Below are 18,180 nucleotides of genomic sequence, written 5' to 3'. Positions count from 1 at the left end.
TTTTCTTCCGCTTATCCAAGGCCGGGTCGCGGGGGCAGCAGTCTAAGCAGAGATGTCCAGACTTCCCTCTCCCTAGACACTTCCTCCAGCTCTTCCAGGGGTGACACCGAGGCATTCCCAGGCCAGCCGGGAGACATAGTCCCTCCAGCGTGTCCTAGGTCTTCCCCGGGGTCTCCTTCCGGTGGGACGGGCCGAAAAAGATGCCCAAGCCACCTCAGCTGACCCCTCTCGATGTGGAGCAGCGGCTCTACCCTGTGACTGCAGGGCTCTACTCTGAGCTCCTCCCGGGTGACCAAGCTTTTCACCCTTCATCTCTAAGGGATCGCCAAGCCACCCTGAGGAGAAAGCTCATTTCGGCCGCCTGTATCCGGGATCTTGTCCTTTTGGTCATGACCCAAAGCTCATGACCCTAGCCGCTTTGCGACTCAGCTCTATCTTCACCACGACAGACTGATACATCGACCGCATTACTGCAGAAGCTGCACCGATCCGTCTGTCAATCTCCCGTTCCATCCTTCCCTCACTCGTGAACAAGACCCCTAGATACTTAAACTCCTCCACTTGAGGCAGCCACTCTCCACCAACCTGAAGTGGGCAAGCCACTCTTTTCCGACTGAGGACCATGGCCTCGGATTTGGAGGTACTGATTCTCATCCCCACCGCTTCACACTCGGCTGCAAACCGTCCCAGTGCATGCTGAAGTTCCTGGTTTCAAGGGGCCAACACGACAACATCATCCGCAAAGAGCAGTGACGAAATCGTGTGGTCCCCAAACCTGACACCCTCCGGCCCCTGGCTGCGCCTAGAAATTCTGTCCATAAAAATGACGAACAGAACCGGCGACAAAGGGCAGCCCTGCCGGAGTCCAACATGCACTGGGAACAAGTCTGACTTACTGCCGGCAATGCGGACCAAGCTCCTGCTTCGGTCGTACAGGGACCTGACAGCCCTTAGCAAAGGACCCAGGACCCCATATTCCCGAAGAACTCTCCACAGGATGCCGCGAGGGACACAGTCAAATGCCTTCTCCAAATCTACAAAACACATGTGGATTGGTTGGGCAAACTCCCATGAACCCTCAAACACCCCATAGAGGGTATAGAGCTGGTCCAGTGTTCCACGGCCTGGACGAAAACCACACTGTTCCTCCTGAATCCGAGGTTCTACTATCGGCCGTATTCTCCTCTCCAGTACCCTGGCATAGACTTTCCCTGGGAGGCTGAGAAGTTTGATCCCCCTATAGTTGGAATACACCCTTCGGTCCCCCTTCTTAAAAAGAGGGACCACCATCCCGGTCTGCCATCCCAGAGGCACTATCCCCGACCGCCACGCGATGTTGCACAGGCGTGTCAACCAAGACAGCCCCACAACATCTCATCTCACAACATCTCATCCACCCCCGGTGCCTTGCCACCGAGGAGTTTCTTGACTACCTCTGTGACTTCAGCCCGGGTGATGGACGAGTCCACCTCTGAGACCTTACGGCCACAGCTCCGAGCGGCCGCTTCGACAATGGCGGTGGAGAACATGATCCACTCGGACTCAGTATCTCCAGCCTACCTCGGGATCCAGTCGAAGCTCTGCCGGAGGTGGGAGTTAAAGATCTCTCTGACAGGAGACTCGGCCAGGAGTTCCCTGCAGACCCTTACAGTATGCTTGGGCCTGCCGAGTCTGTCCAGCTTCCTCCCCCGCCATCGGATCCAACTCACCACCAGGTGGTGATCAGTTGACAGCTCCGCCTCTCTCTTCACCCGAGTGTCCAAGACATACGGCCGCAGGTCAGATGAGACGACAACAAAGTCGATCATCGACCTACGGCCTAGGGTGTCCTGGTGCCACGTGCACTGATGGACACCCTTATGCTTGAACATGGTGTTCGTTATGGACAAACTGTGACTAGCACAGAAGTGAACTGAACACCGCTCGGTGTTCAGGGGAGGCCATTCCTCCCAATCACGCCCCTCCAGGTGTCACTGTCATTGCCCACGTGGGCGTTGAAGTCCCCCAGTAGAACGATGGAGTCCCCAGTCGGAGCACTTTCCAGCACCCCTCCCAGAGACTCCAAGAAGGTTGGGTACTCTGCACTGCCGTTAGGCCCGTAGGCACAAACAACAGTGAGAGACCTATCCCCGACCTGTAGGCGCAGGGAAACGACCCTCTCGTTCACCGGGGTAAACTCCAACACATGGCGGCAGAGCTAGGTAGCTATAAGCAAACCCACACCAGCCCGCCGCCTCTCACCATGGGTAACTCCAGAGTGGTGAAGAGTCCATTCTCTCTCAAGGAGTGTGGTTTCAGAGCCCAAGCCGTGCGTAGAGGTGATCCCCACTACCTCTAGTCAGAACTTCTCAACCTCACGCACGATCTCAGGCTCCTTCCCCGCCAGCGAGATGATGTTCCACGTCCCTAGAGCTAGTTTCCGTGTCCAGGGATCGGGTTGTCTAGGCCTCTGCCTTCGACTGCCGGCCGATCCTCTACGCACCGGCCCCTTATGGTCCCTCCTGCAGGTGGTGAGCCCACGGGACGGCGGCCCCACGTCGCTCCTTCGGGCTGAGCCCGGCCGGGCCCCATGGGCAAAGGCCCGGCCACCAGGCGCTCGCGTACGAGCCCCAACCCCGGGCCTGGCTCCAAGGTGGGGCCCTGGCTGCGCCATACCGGGCGACGTCACGGACCTCAAAATTTTTCTCATCATTAAAGGGTTTTGAACCGCTCTTAGTCTGACCCGTCGCCTAGGACCTGTTTCCCTTGTGAGACCCTACCAGGGGCATAAGAAAATCTGATTTTAATATATTTGCTTGTTTTTGCTGCTTGAAGTTAACCAAAACTGGTCCTTTTCAGATTCAGAAAAGGATTGGCTAATAGGGTTGACGTAAAATACTCAGTACTGCAATAAAGTGTGAAAAAACACATTCTGGTAATATAAATGTAGGCTAATATAGGCTTAGCAGGTGGTCAGTGAGAAGATGTTTCCCCCACATGTTTCCATTATCATTCCATTGTTTGGTTAGTCCCATTGACTAAAAGGTGATATGTATGTCATCCCCTATTCCTCAACAGAAGTTCTAGAGGCTTTTATAATTTTCTTTGATTGGTTTGAGGGTTTTGGAATTTAAAAAAGGGTATAAATTAATCCATGGTCCTAGCAGTTCTTTGCCAACTCTGAACAACTGAAAAATATGTATATTTAGGAGGTCATTTATTTTGAAATTTTCATGATATTATGATTTAAGAAGCTAGTACATTTCTTACAATATAGGTAAAGCAGGATGCCAGGCGCAGAGTTAAGGGACAATGATGAATTTAATGCCATAACTAGCACAGGTGAAAAAACCAACAAAACTGCAGGAATACTGTATGAGGCAGGCTGGCTGGAAAACATACACACAACAGACTCAATGACTCAACAAGTGGGCGGACTAAACAGGGAGCTAACAAGACACAGGTGAAAACAATAATGACACAAGGACAAGCTACATTCAACTACAAAGGACAGAACAGGCTACATTTAAGGACAATGGCAAAAACAAAACAGAACCAAACAGAACCTTGCAAAATTCATCACTGCTAAACTAAAGGCACTTAAGAAAACTTCATTGAAGGTAATGCTGCTTCTTAGTTAGATTTGCACACAGAATATTTGAAATATTAAAATAAACTGTTTCTCCTTTCACCCCTCCTTTCACATTTTCTGGAAGCTTGTTTAAGCTAGCTTCTTGGCAGATTTTTCCAGTAGTGTGACCTCTTGTCTGACCTCTTGTGAAATGACTACAGCTTAGGGTGTGGACCTTGAGCAAGTCACCTCATACAAGTACTAAAGAGTCTAGAGAGACATCAAACTTTCCTTCTCTCATCTCACTTTAGAGCTACAGGCCAAAGTTAAAGCTTGACTCAAAATTGCAATTGTTCATCCTTGCAATCACCTAATCTCCTAAACTCACCCTCATTCAGAAGACAATCCTACCCATGCTAGATTTTGGAGATGTAATTTACAGATAGGTAAGTGGACTCTGGAGCACCTAAATGTTTTTTTTTTTTTACCATTTAGACATCAGATTTGCCACCAATTCTCCTTGCAGGACACATGACAGCACTCTGTACTGCTACATGTACTGGCCATCACTATATACCGACGCAAAATGCCCTGGTCAATGATTCTTTCCAAACCCCTCTCAGGCCTTTCTGAGATGTCTACTGCACCCTGCCTCTTCCACATACAGGACCCACTCTGCAAGTCACATCCAGTAAAATATCCCTAACGCAAACACATTTTTAGTTTTAGTTTAACTTCTTGTCATGTGTCAGTGCATTGCATTTATTCTTGTTGTCCTGTTGTTGTCTTTGCCTATGTCCTGCTGTATTGTATTTTATCGTCTGCTTCAGGGTCTATGTTTTTGGTCAGGCTGTTGTCATGCTCTGTTGTCTACATTTGTCTTGAATACTGTATTGGTGTCTCTATGTGATTTGTTTTAATGTGTCTTTGTTAGTACTGTGCTGTTGCCATGTGTCTTCTGTCTGTGTTTCTCTTTTTAATCCCAATACCCATTCATTATAGGAAGCCTTTTACTGTAAATACGAATTTGCTCATGATAAAAGTTGATAAAATAAAGGTTAAATGAATAACATTTGCTTCATCAAAGGTACTATGGAGGGTTAAAGTTAGATTCCCGGTTTGGTGGTTAACAAATGTTTGTTGGGTAAGTGGTGGAGTCTGAAATGCCTTGGTTTGGGTTTAAGTGAATTAGTATTGTGACTAAACATATTGAGATGGAGGTCAGTTAGTCTACTTGAATGTGATGATATATAGTCTGTCATGACTACAAATTCGTCTCAGGACCGTGTGAAATCCGGACACTGTGAGGAGAAATGTAAATGTTCCAGTAGGAGCATGACTTTACATTATGTTAATAACTGACACATTCTTGTCTTTCACCTATTCCTAGAAAATTACGTAAAACCCTCCCGACACTCCTCTTAGTGAACCTCTGCACATCGCTCCTGATGTCCACCCTCCTCTTCATGTTGGCAGTAGAAAACTCCAACCAACAGCCTAAGAAACCCAAAATAAATACCAACAATATCCCCCCTTCAGACATGCACACAGAGCCTGATACAGGGCCCTGTACTGCAGTCACAGCCCTACTGCAGTTTTTCCAACTGGGGACGTTCACCTGGAGCACGCTGTACGCCACACATATCTTCCTCATGGTCAGAAACGTCCTGGCCTTCACCCCGCAACACTTTACAGCCTACACCATGGTCATCGGATGGGGTAAGAGAAAAATCATGTATAAAATTTTTTTAGGACCTCTGGCTGAAACTTAAAATGTTTAAGTACATTTTCTGCTCTTGTTTGTCTGAAATTATAAACTTCAACTTGCATAGTGACATTCTTGTGTCTGAAGGATTCACATTATGTCTTACAGCGTTGGCTAGAGAGGGTTAATAAAAACAAGTAATTCTGTGAAGTAATTCCATAAAATTACAGTAAGTAATTCCATGAATACAAAATAAACAATATTATCAAACAAACTTGTATTGGTCAAGCAGTATATTAATACAGTACAGTAATACTTTTCAACTGTAGTGGTCTAAAAGATGGTGAAACCCCCATATTGTGAAACCCCCCCCAAAAAAATAAACACTGTAGAGACAGACAAAAATTGTAGATCAATACCTGGGACTCCTTGCCTGTGTACTTTTCCATCTATCTGACATTAGGCTATAATTGTGAACAAAGACTAAAATAAGATTTTAACATTTTATTATCTCAACATTTACATTTTTAATTCTAGATTTTTAATTTTATTCTAGATTATTTTCACAATAATCACAGGTCGCACATCAATCACCATAGGTGGAGGTAGTCACAGTAAATGAAGAGTTAGATAACCTGTGTAACTGCTTGACTTCTGATATCTTTGGAACCTGTTGTGGCTGTTGTCATTAGTTTACTGGCAGTGTTGTTGTGAGGTTTTCTTAAACAGACAATAAAACAGATCAAGGTTTTGTCAGAAGGCTGGAGTTACAGGATGTGGAAAGGAATGAGAATTCTTAGAGTTATTAAGAGGTATTTTCTTGATTAAGAATTACCAACACTGTAGTTACGCTTAACACAAATTTGCTCGTTCTTTAGCACGTTCTTTCTTAAGGGAAACTATATGCTTACTGGTGTCGATTAATCAATTATTCGGTGGCAATCAACAAAACATAATGGTACATTTTATTTTCATGCTCTGAAAATATGACTTGTGTATACACATTTGCATTGTAATACTGTCTATGAAGAATATATGTGTAGTACAATCTAAGGCAATATCATGTTCTCCCATTTAGGACTACCTGCAGTTATAGTTGTCCTCACTTTAGGAATCAGCTACAGACAGGATAATCCACTGGGTTACAGGCAAGAGGAATTGTGAGTCTATACTATAATATTTAGTTATATACAGTTTTTTTTAGGTACTGTGCAATTACTACCCACCACCACCACTACTGATACCACAATGACTACTACCACCATTACTGCTATTACTAATGCAACCACTAATATTGCAGCTTTTACTTAGTAACATCCTGTGCAGTACAGTACTTGTTTTTCTGTGTTCATTTTATAACAGGATCAATGAATATCTATGTGGGGCTATACTACCATACTACTGTAAAAGGGTTTTGCCTATCAGTGTCTGTACACAGTAAATACATGCTCACAATAAGCCATGTAAAAAAAATTCTCCATTATGTTCAAAGGTTCCTTATTTGCTTAAATGCCACCTGCCAAGTTTACTTTGTCATTTTATTTACATATCAGGCAGTCTGTATATTTCTTTCATTGATTCTTCGTTTTTCTTAATAACCCTTTTTTTTTACTTATCAGCTGCTGGCTTGCTGCCCTTGATTTCTACAGAAACTTTGACTTCAAACAACCACTATTTTGGGGGTTTTTGATCCCTGTAGCATGTATGCTAATCATAAACACACTGATGTTGATGCATTTTGCAGTTGCAACAAGCAAGTCTGACCCACATTTAAACAGGTAATGGATTGATGGGGCATTTTAAAGTTCAAAATCAAAGTTATAATATCAGTACGGATTCAATTTCTTGCTACTAAATCTGACCACTATAACATCACAGGGGAGAATAACAGTCTGTGGTTCCTAGCATGTTGTTAATATTTTCCAGTACAAGACATGATTCAATGAAGAAAAAGATCCTCCGTAGCTTTTCTCTGGCTGTGGTGCTTAGTCTCTCCTGGATCCTGGGCTACCTTTTGCTCATCAACCATGACAAGACCACATTTACTGTACTCAACATCTTCTTCTGTATTCTCACCACCACTCAGGTAATAAAGACAAGTATAATATAGCATGGGAGAAAACTGATGTTTTAGTAGAGTGATGCATGTAAAATGTGACAACTAACTAGGTAATTTCTGTTCCACTATGGAATTGTGTTTTTACTGTCAATCCACAGGGCTTCCAGATTTTCATTTTGTTCACAGCAAGAACTGCAATTGTCAAGAAAAAGATTTCAAGTGCTTTGAAAGCTGTGTCTAGTGTTGACATCTCACTTTGCACCAAGAAGTACAGTCTAAGGCAGGGCAAGCAAACAGAAAAAGTAGAATCTTACACAGAGCTGGACAATGGTCTGTCAACTGCACTTTCAACTTCTTCATCTTTGCAGACTGTATCAAGCACCTAGCTAGCGGATGGGCAACAAATTTAACATGTCGTAAAATTTGTTATTTACCATTGTACTATGACCTTTAATAAATACCATTTTGTATCAATATTTACTGTAAATATGTTATCATCTAATAATGTTTTGGGTTATGCACATAGTTGTACATATTTACATAAAATGTGTTCTTTATTAAAGTTTACTGTTTTGCATGCATTGTGATTTAAAAGCAAGTTTTAGTATTCGGTTTTGGAAAACAGTTTTTTACATCTCAATTGGCTTTAGACTGAGATTATTCAAAAATTCTGAAATGTAAGTAAATTAATGCAATTTGATTATTTAACTAGAATAAAATGTCATCATAATTTTCTTCCGCTTATCCGGGGCCGGGTCGCGGGGGCAGCAGTCTAATCAGAGATGCCCAGACTTCCCTCTCCCTAGACACTTCCTCCAGCTCTTCTGGGGGGACACCGAGGCGTTCCCAGGCCAGCCGGGAGACATAGTCCCTCCAGTGTGTCCTAGGTCTTCCCCGGGTTCTCCTCCCGGTGGGACAGGCCCGGAACACCTTCCCAGGAAGGCGTTCCGGAGGCATCCGAAACAGATGCCCAAGCCACCTCAGCTGACCCCTCTCGATGTGGAGGAGCAGCGGCTCTACTCTGAGCTTCTCCCGGGTGACCGAGGTTCTCACCCTATCTCTAAGGGATCGCCCAGCCACCCTGCGGAGAAAGCTCATTTCGGCCGCCTGTATCCGGGATCTTGTCATTTCGGTCATGACCCAAAGCTCAAGACCATAGGTGAGAGTAGGAACGTAGATTGACCGGTAAATCGAGAGCTTCGCTTTGCGGCTCAGCTCTTTCTTCACCACGACAGACCGATACATCGACCGCATTACTGCAGAAGCTGCACCGATCCGTCTGTCAATCTCCCGTTCCATCCTTCCCTCACTCGTGAACAAAACCCCTAGATACTTAAACTCCTCCACTTGAGGCAGGCACTCTCCACCAACCTGAAGTGGGCAAGCCACCCTTTTCCGACTGAGGACCATGGCCTCGGATTTGGAGGTACTAGATATTTAAACTCCTCCACTTGAGGCAGGTGGAGAATAAAATGTATATTAGCTAATGTGCTTTACTAGTTAGTTTTCTTTTCTAAGAAGCTAACTTTCTTTTAAAGCCTTTTAAATGGTAAACACTGAGAAAACATATACTGCATATAACCTGACATATTAGCGAAACTGCGTTTTTGGTAACCTAACTTTGAAACAGAATTAAATTAGCCTGCTAACTGGCTCTAGAGGGGCAGTTTATTTAGTAAGTACTCAATGTAAAAAAAAAAAGGACTAGTATGTTTTAACAAATGGAAGCTATTTGTTATTTTCTCTGAAGCAATGAGATAGTACTGAAAACCAGAGGTGGGGGACTCGAGTCACATGACTTGACTCGAGTCTGACTCGAGTCACAATTTTCAGGACTTGTGACTTGCTTGATTAAAGTATGAAAATGACTTGACTTGACTTTGACTTGAGAACAAGTTACTTGAGACTTGACTTGACTTGAAGTGGAAGACTCGACATTGACTTGAACTTATAATAAACAAACAGCAATACAATTATTTTATATGTTGTGACATCAGCACCACTAATCAGCGTATGTGCCTTTAACGCTGCACAATTCAAACCGCGCCAAACATGCAAACAGTAACGTTAGTCGAGCTCCAAAAATATTATCGTTTGGATACAAGGACTTTGAACTGGGCCGTGTGAATAAAAAAATATTTGCCAGATGCAAAATATGCAACAACGTCAAATTTGATTAGTTATTTTAAGAACCACAAGGAAAGGTAAGAAAGTAATCTCTTTATATTCAGTTTCACTAAGATCTATAACGATTAAGTTACTAATGTAATGAATTAATCTTTTGTTTGTCATAATTTGGCCTTGGTTGCATATTATGTTTTTTATTTTTTCTTGTTAGAAATGTGACCATTTTCATTACTGAATACGTCTGGTAAATAGATGTAAGGGAATTTGACTATAACAGTGGCATAGCCTGAATTTTAATGTGGATGGGCATCTTAAAATGAGCGGGCATGTATATTACACGTAGGCTATAATGTCTGTATTATTTTTCAAGTGTTTGTGGACTGCGTGTGGAAACTAAAAAGCATTGTGCTTACACCATAACAGTTAACTTTACTGATTTTTTGACTGCTTCATTTTCTCTGGCGGTTGCCTGGGTCTAAAGGATCGCGGTCCTTCGGCGGCAAGACGCTTTTAAATACAAGGCTACTCTCAAAATCGACCGGCCATGTTGGTTTGGACACACATTCGCATCAGTTCGTCGCTCAATCGCGAGTTACAGTCTGCTAGCTAGCAAAGTGATCTGACACATCTTGTTTGAATGACAGTTACTGTACTTTGAAATGTGGAATTAAAACACCAAATGGAAATTTGTCTGGTTTGATCAATCATTATTCTCGATAAACTGCATGCTATAAATATTAAATATATATATAAAAGCGGCAGATCGCTCGAAAACCGCGGAAGGTCCGCCTTTTGTATTACGGCGGTGGAAAGGTGGTTGGACCACGGGCCGGCCTCAGAACACAGGCGGTAGGAGGGCGACTGCCGCTTTTAAAAAGCGTCTGCCGCCAGCGGAAAGCTGGCAAACGTGTTTGCGATTTAGACATTCTGACGCTTCTACTGTCTTTGGAGGACCGCCTCCGGTCCGCCGACTCATTGCTATCTGGGAGCACCTAAACATTTCGAAGAGTTTTTTTTTTTTTTTACTCATACGGACAAGAATAATTACAGCGTAATTACATATTAGGCAGTTTTTCAGTCACAATAATTAGTTTATAAGGTTGTTATTATTAGCCCTTATTACATGGATTGGCTGAATTCCAGTGCAGAATGCGTGTTATTTCTTGATAACAGACCGTTGCCATGAAAAAGATAAGGTATGGCGAGGCGGTTGTTATAGCGAATACAACCCCTTCAGGCTGATTCAAGATCCCTCCGCTTCGTCCCCCCAAAAAATTGTACCGCGGAGGAGAAAAATATTTGATTTTGAAATCGAGCTTCGCACCGAGCGCACGTCAGAAACAGAGGACAGTGTGTGTGTGTGTGTTCATCTCTTTAGTACTGTGACTTGACTTGAAACTTATAAGGACCCGACTTGACTTGCTTAGGGTGAACCCTTGACTTGACTTGACTTGCTTGATTTATTTGAACTGTGACTTGAAACTTGACTCGAGACTTGATGGTTAAGACTTGAGACTTGCTTGGACTTGACCATGTGTGACTTGTCCCCATCTCTGCTGAAAACCGTGTTATAGCTGGTATATATTCATATACAGAACTTTATGGGTAAGTGTGTCCTGGGCTCCTGTCATTGGGACTGGTACCTGATGGAAGTGGCTGTGGACACTGGTGAGGGGAAGGATGTCCTCGGGATGATGACCCGGAGGCACCACAGTTAGTCAGGCAAGGGTTATGGTGTTCCTGTCCAGCATCGTCTCCACCTGCCGACCCTGTCGACGTACATCCCAGCTGAGGTGATATGGCCCTCCGACCAAATAGATGACCGATGCTCGGATTCCTGGATCGGTAGGCATGGGTTTGTCATAGGGCACGTCAAACACGTGCACAGGTAATGCTCAACCTGTGCCGTGCGTCAGTGTGAGCTGACTGCTCCGCTCATTTCTTTAGTTTCAGCACAGCCCTGAGGCCCTTGGCATGGTTTTTGGGGGTCCTTTGGCTCTCTGGTGGTCCTTCGACAAGGACAGGGTCTACCCTGTGATCTCTGGGAACCTGACCATTTCCTGGGTAACTAAACAATCCTAAGAAATGAATAGTACATGATAAATGTACAGAGCAGGCAAAACCTTAGAATGTGTGAAGGGAAAGTCCTAGATAGGTTAGGGGATCAATAGACAATTATTATACAAAATAGCCAAGATTATTCATGTCACTAATCCATTATGAAATCATTGTGGCGGTTAGCCACAATTTGCAATCCACTGTTATTTCAGTATATTTCAATAAACGTTTTAGCATAAACATGCATTGTTATTTTGATAAGGGTCTCTCACAAGCACAATCTACTGTAACCCTGCTGAACTCTGTGACCCATCACCCCCTGCCTCTCAGGGACCTTGCACTACTCCCTTTGAACTAATGACTCTGACACTGCTTTGGAAAATCTGATGAAGGTAGTTTTAAGTTGTTTAAAAAACCTAATACGTCACTGCTGCTATCCCTGCATTTCAACTGCACATGCACCTTACACATTCAGTTTGCCTTCATTGCACATTAAGAAATGTCATCATGCTTGCATTTTTCAGTTGTTACATACACATCTACCTTCAGGACCTCATTGCTGCTATCTCTACATCCCGGTTGCACATGCTACCTTACTCGTTTAGAATGCGATTTAGAATTGCCACTGCGCAACTATTTATCCTACTTGAAACATACAGTAAACATAATACTTGTACATTTTTTGCCCCCTTCTATTTTCTTTAATTGCATATTTAGTATTGTCATTTGTACTGCATTTGCCTTAACTGCACATCTATAGATTTCACTTGTAATATACATTATATTTAATACTTGTACATTTTCTGCCCTCTTTTATTTGCCCCTCTGGTTAGATGCTAACTGCATTTCATTGTACTATACTTGTACTTGCTCAATGACAATAAAGTTGAATCTAATCTAATAAATGCTATGTTTATTAGATTAGAGCCGATCTAATCTAATAACTTGTTCATCTATCAAATCAGTGTTTATTACATTAGTTTATTACATCTAATCTGGGGACACCTGAAACAAAACACAGAGATGCCTAGAGGCATCTATTCTCTGCCAGGTCTAGACTATGGCCCCCAGACCAGTGTAGAGATTGCTAGGTGCATCCACATAGCCAGGACCTGACAGTGCCCCCCAAGGCGACTCCCCCATATTATCCTACACTTGCTCTGCGCTTTGTTTCCTGCCTTTCTTCAACTGTAACAAATTCATAACTGAATATCTGTTTAATACTGTCAGCAATATGCACACAATACTCCATTATGATAAAGCAAAAAACTAAATCCAAAATGTGTGCCAATTTATTGAAAATAAAAAAACTGAAACATCTCATATACCATTGCTTTTGGAAAGTTTTCAGAAACTACACTTAATAAAAAAATTTGGGAGATATATTATTTGTAATTGATTAGATACTTCTAGTCAATCTACGCATAATATCCTCTAATGACAATACTAAAATAAATTTTTAGAACCTCATTCTTATAGATTCTCTCACACTCTAAGTTTGGATGTGGAGCGAGTCAGTGAACTGCAATCTCTACGTCTTCTTACAGATGGTCAGTGGGGTTGAATTCCAGGCATTGGCTTGGCCAATCATAGACATTTACAGACTTTGTATTGTCTTGACTTTGGTTATGATAAGAACATCACTAAGATGGATGTGGTGAGTTTACAGACACTTACTTGATTGCTGAACCAGAATGTGGAAGTAATGCGCTGGTTTCCTGTGTTTGGGCTGTGTAGAGACAGATCAAACAATTGGACTCTTTCTATAATAAAAGTCAAAATTTTCACAGCCAAAAGACTTGTCAGTTGGATAGTGGCCCAATGCTTTTTTTCAAGTTGTTTGACTCTTCTTAATATTTCACTTACACTTTTTTGCCGGACCACGTAAGCGGAGCCGGCGAAGAAGAGCGAATGTCTCTTATTGAGTGGGTGACTGACTGACTGACTGACCCCCCTGTTAAATAGCGTAGATGTGGACTCCCACGTAGGAGACCGGTGTTTGATCCTCGCCACAGTCTATAACTATGCATTAGAGTATGTTCAGGATAGACAAAAACTTTGCTGGGTACAAGCTTCAGTAGCTATGTTATAGTAAGCCTAAAATAAAGTTGTTTACGGTTATATAACATCGACCGTTTGTCCGTTTGTCCGTTTGACTTCCGGGGAGAGTATCTGCTGCCGTTGTTTCTGAATTGCCGCTTTTCCTTAGAAACTGTCCTTGTAACGTATTGTTTGTCTTTTGTTTTTATGAGTTTGCTTTATGTTATTGTCTTTACCCTCTGGCTATTCTGGATGTGAAGTTGGACATCAGTCGGCTGCCTCGTTTTGGAAAATCACTAAGATCATAAAGCTAGTAGTTAATCTTGGCGTGGTTTGTGAGCTGGGTAGCCGAAACGCTAATGTTACAACCGCGTTGAACTGTGTTGAAGGACTTCCGATTTTATTCCACTTCAATGGACACCTCTGCATTTTGATAACATCAACATCACACCGGATTTCACCTGAAACACAATTTAAACTTGATTGGCTCATACTTTCCTCCAGACTACCACATTGCTGGCTGGCTAGCTCTACAGTTCATATATCCCTCTTTGGCCTGCGTTGTGTCATCCTGGTCTTCACCTGTTTGTTGTGACCTGGGCTCCAGCAGACGACTTACTCTGAGTAAGTCACCACTGTCTTTTTGTCTGTTGTCTACTGGTGAGGGCTGTGTGTGCTGTGGGGTCTTTTAGCAGCCAGGGTCTGGTACTGGCTAGGTTGGTTTTATAGTCTGTCTTGTGTTTCCGTGTGATTGTTCTGTCAACTCAACTGGATCCATAATCTTTGCCATGTATCAGCAACCATACCTCCACCTGCTTCTGCTGTTGACATTGTACCCTGGATTATTAAGGCTCACACCCAACATTCGTCCTCCTACAATATTCTACTCCCGTTTGGATCTACTAGCTTTGAATAACAACTACCCACCTCCTCCTGTTGTAACCCAGCGTGCCCGTGCGTCTGGCATTTTCTGTAGACGTCTCTATCAACATTGAGGCTCCCGACGTAACTGGTCTACCAACTCTAACACCTATAGCAACATAATCTCCATATGGTCTCAGTCCCGTCCTCCTAGATACCCTCCATATCGAACTATAAATCATTTTTTTCTTCGCCCCCTCCAACCTATGACCATCTGCACCCCCACTGCACCCTGTCGAACTACCAATCTTGCTCTCCTCAACACCCGTTCTATTAACAATAAAGCTCCACTGCTACATGAATTAATACTGGATAACAAACTGGCCTTCTTTTTTCTCACGGAAACCTGGCAACTGACAGATTATTTTTTATCACTCAATTTAGCTACTCCCCCTGGTTACAATTATCTGTGCCACCCCCGTCTCACTGGTCGTGGTGGTGGCCTAGCTGATTTATACAATTCCACTAACAAATTAACTGAACTGTCATTTACCTCATTCTCCTCATTTGAATACATTGCTTTCAAAGCATCATGCTCCCTGACCACCATTCTTATATATCGTCCCCCAAAACACAACGAATCATTTGTATCTGATCTAGCAGACCTACTCACAATCATTACTCCTTCCTCACCCCACCTACTCCTGCTCGGTGATATGAATATTCATGTTGACACACCAAACTCCAAACTTGCCTCTGATTTTATTGCTGTATTGGACTGTTTTAATATCACCCAGCACGTCCATTTCCCCACTCACATTAAGGGCCACACACTCGACCTTGTCTGCTCTGTCGGCCTTAACCTCTCAGATATTTCCCCTTCTGTTTTCCCCCTGTCTGATCACAAGATTTTACATTTTTCTTTCTCCTCCAAAATACCCCACAACACTGATAAGCGTCTAATCTCCTTCCGTAATATCAAAGCTGTCGACCCTCTCCATCTCTCCACTGCCATTTGCTCTGCACTACCCCTGGAACATGCTCCCAACAACCCTGATGATCTGGCAAATCAGTTCAACAGCGCTCTCTCTTCCTCCCTTAACACTCTGGCACCACTTAGAGCTAAGCATGTTTCATTCACCACCTCATCTCCCTGGTTTACTCCTGAGCTCCGTTCTCTGAAGCAGGTTGGCAGACGCCTGGAACGCCTGGCTAGATCAACGGGGCTCACTATTCACACCGAAGCATACAAACATCACTTCTCTACATACAGAGATGCCCTCAGTACTGCTCGGTCCTCCTACTTCTGCAACATTATCAGTAGCTCTAATATGAACTCACATACCTTATTCTCAACAGTCAACAAGCTACTTCAGCCTCGCCATTACAACCATACCTCACATACTCTCCCTGCCAACACTTTCCTTTCATTCTTCAAAGACAAAATCAAAAAAATCAATGCATCACTGTTAGGTCAGTTTCCCTGTTCCCTTTCTCCAACCGCTGATTACTCACTCTGTCCACCGCCTGTCCATCGCACTCACCTTCATACATTCTCCCCCATTGACTCTGACTATATCACCAAAATTATACTCTCGTCCAAATCAACTTCCTGTTCCCTTGATCCCATTCCAGCCTCTCTCATTAAAGCCTGCCTGCCTGCACTCTGTCCCTACATCACACGCATCATTAACCTATCCCTCACCCATGGCACTGTCCCGTCCATCTATAAAACTGCTGCTGTCACTCCCATCTTAAAGAAGCCTGGACTAGATACCACCATCCTGAACAATTTCCGCCCGATATCCAACCTCCCCTTCCTTGCCAAAACCCTGGAAAGGACGGTTGCCTCTCAACTCCAACAACACCTGCTTCACAATGACCTGTTTGAACCCCTCCAGTCCGGTTTCCGCCCACTCCACAGCACAGAGACTGCACTACTCAAAGTTGTCAATGACCTCCTCATCTCTGCTGATGCTGGTTCCCTCAACATCCTGATTCTCCTGGATCTGAGTGCCGCATTTGACACCGTGAGCCACCAGATCCTCCTCACCAGGCTCAGGGGTCTGGGTGTTGAGGGAACCGCACTCTCCTGGCTGCAAACCTACCTCACAAATCGAACCCATTACATCTCCCTCAGTCACCAGTCACCCCAGGGCTCTGTTCTGGGTCCCTTACTCTTCATTATTTACATCTTCCCCCTTGGTCAGATCCTCCGCCACTTCAACCTTAATTTCCACTGCTACGCTGATGACACACAGATTTATCTCAGCACCAAATCTCTCACCAACCCACCTCTGGCCCATATTGAATCATGTCTCTCTGAAATAAAAATATGGATGCATCACAACTTCCTCAAACTCAACAGTGAAAAAACAGAACTTCTTCTCATTGGCACCAAATCCACCCTTAGTAAAACTGGCACATTCTCTCTCACCATTGACAACACTGTAGTTTCTCCTTCCCCCTGTGCTCGCAACCTTGGGGTCATCCTTGACTCCACCCTCTGTTTCGAGCAACACATTAAACAGACTGTCAAATCATCTTTCTTTCATCTTCGTAACATTGCAAAACTCAAATCCTCCCTCCCCCCACCTGCAGCTGAAACTCTGATTCATGCATTCATCTCCTCCCGTCTTGACTATTGTAACTCCCTCTTGTCCGGCATCAACTCCTCATACCTCCATAAGCTCCAAATGGTTCAAAACTCTGCTGCGAGGCTTCTTACTCATTCAAAGTCCTGGCAGCACATCACCCCCATCCTCTGTGAGCTTCACTGGCTCCCTGTCAAACAGCGCATTGAATACAAAATACTCCTCCTGACTTACAAAGCCCTCCACAAACTTGCTCCCCCTACCTCTCGGACCTTCTTCAACACTATCAACCTTCACGCTCACTCCGCTCTTGTACAGCAGGCCACCTCATCATCCCCAGATCCAAGCTACAGAGCTTTGGTGATAGGGCATTCTCCAGGGTTGCTCCCCGGCTCTGGAACTCACTGCCACAATCCATCCTTGACTCTGACTCTCTTAACACCTTCCGCCTCCGCCTTAAGCCATTTCTGTTTAAACAAGCCTTCCCATAGCCCCTTTGTTGTTGTATATTTTATTTCTCAGTGTTCTTTGTTTTGCTTGTTTTTGTAAAGCGTCTTTGGGTCATTGAAAAGCGCTATATAAATCCCATGTATTATTATTATTATTATTATTATATTGCAACTATTTTTGGTGGATTTTTCAAGTACACATCCGTGAATGCTCCATCATTCTCATCTTTTCATTTGAGGAAAAAGTCAGTTATCATCACCTAAGTTGATAGTTATTGTTTCATTATTGTATCACGAATGATAGAAAAACAAACATTGTTGTGCCATGAAATGAAATATCTATGGCAGTGTAAAGTTCATCTTCAGACTCGCTAGAAATTGCTCAATCCTTATGACTATTCCAAGTATTTTAAGATTGGATTTGAAAATCCATTTAATGATTTTAGCGTACACTTTTACTACGTCTGAATCAATTTTTTTTTCATACGATTGAAGTTAGTTTTTTCAAACAATGAAATATTTCAGTTACATTTTTATTTTCTTCAGTCAATACATTTGAGCTCAATTTGGTTCCATAATACCGACACCACATCTCTGCACATGTACAGTTTAGTGGCGTAGTGGTCTGTCCTATAGGACACAGTCTGTCCTATAGGAGACGCCGGTTCAAATCTAGGGCTTTTCATCCCTTTTAATTGCTGAACTAGGCTTGCCTGGTTCCTTTTCTTGTTTGCATA

General features: G+C 43.5%; 1 protein-coding gene across 1 annotated transcript in view; it reads left to right on the top strand.

Annotated features, from left to right (window-relative positions):
* Nucleotides 1-7,807, top strand: part of LOC105027988 (adhesion G-protein coupled receptor G7) — a 31,539-nt gene extending 23,732 nt beyond the window's left edge. Inside the window, exons 12-16 of the mRNA XM_010900400.4 lie at nt 4,941-5,269; nt 6,334-6,415; nt 6,875-7,033; nt 7,182-7,341; nt 7,473-7,807. Coding sequence (XP_010898702.4) covers nt 4,941-5,269; nt 6,334-6,415; nt 6,875-7,033; nt 7,182-7,341; nt 7,473-7,700 — 958 coding nt within the window. The 3' untranslated portion in view covers nt 7,701-7,807. The remainder of the gene's footprint in view (nt 1-4,940; nt 5,270-6,333; nt 6,416-6,874; nt 7,034-7,181; nt 7,342-7,472) is intronic.
* Nucleotides 7,808-18,180: the final 10,373 nt, after the last annotated feature.

This window comes from Esox lucius, chromosome 22 (assembly GCF_011004845.1).
Source record: "Esox lucius isolate fEsoLuc1 chromosome 22, fEsoLuc1.pri, whole genome shotgun sequence".
Lineage (NCBI taxonomy): Eukaryota > Metazoa > Chordata > Actinopteri > Esociformes > Esocidae > Esox > Esox lucius.
Note: the sequence above shows the minus strand (reverse complement) of the source record. Positions and strands in the feature narration are given on the sequence as shown.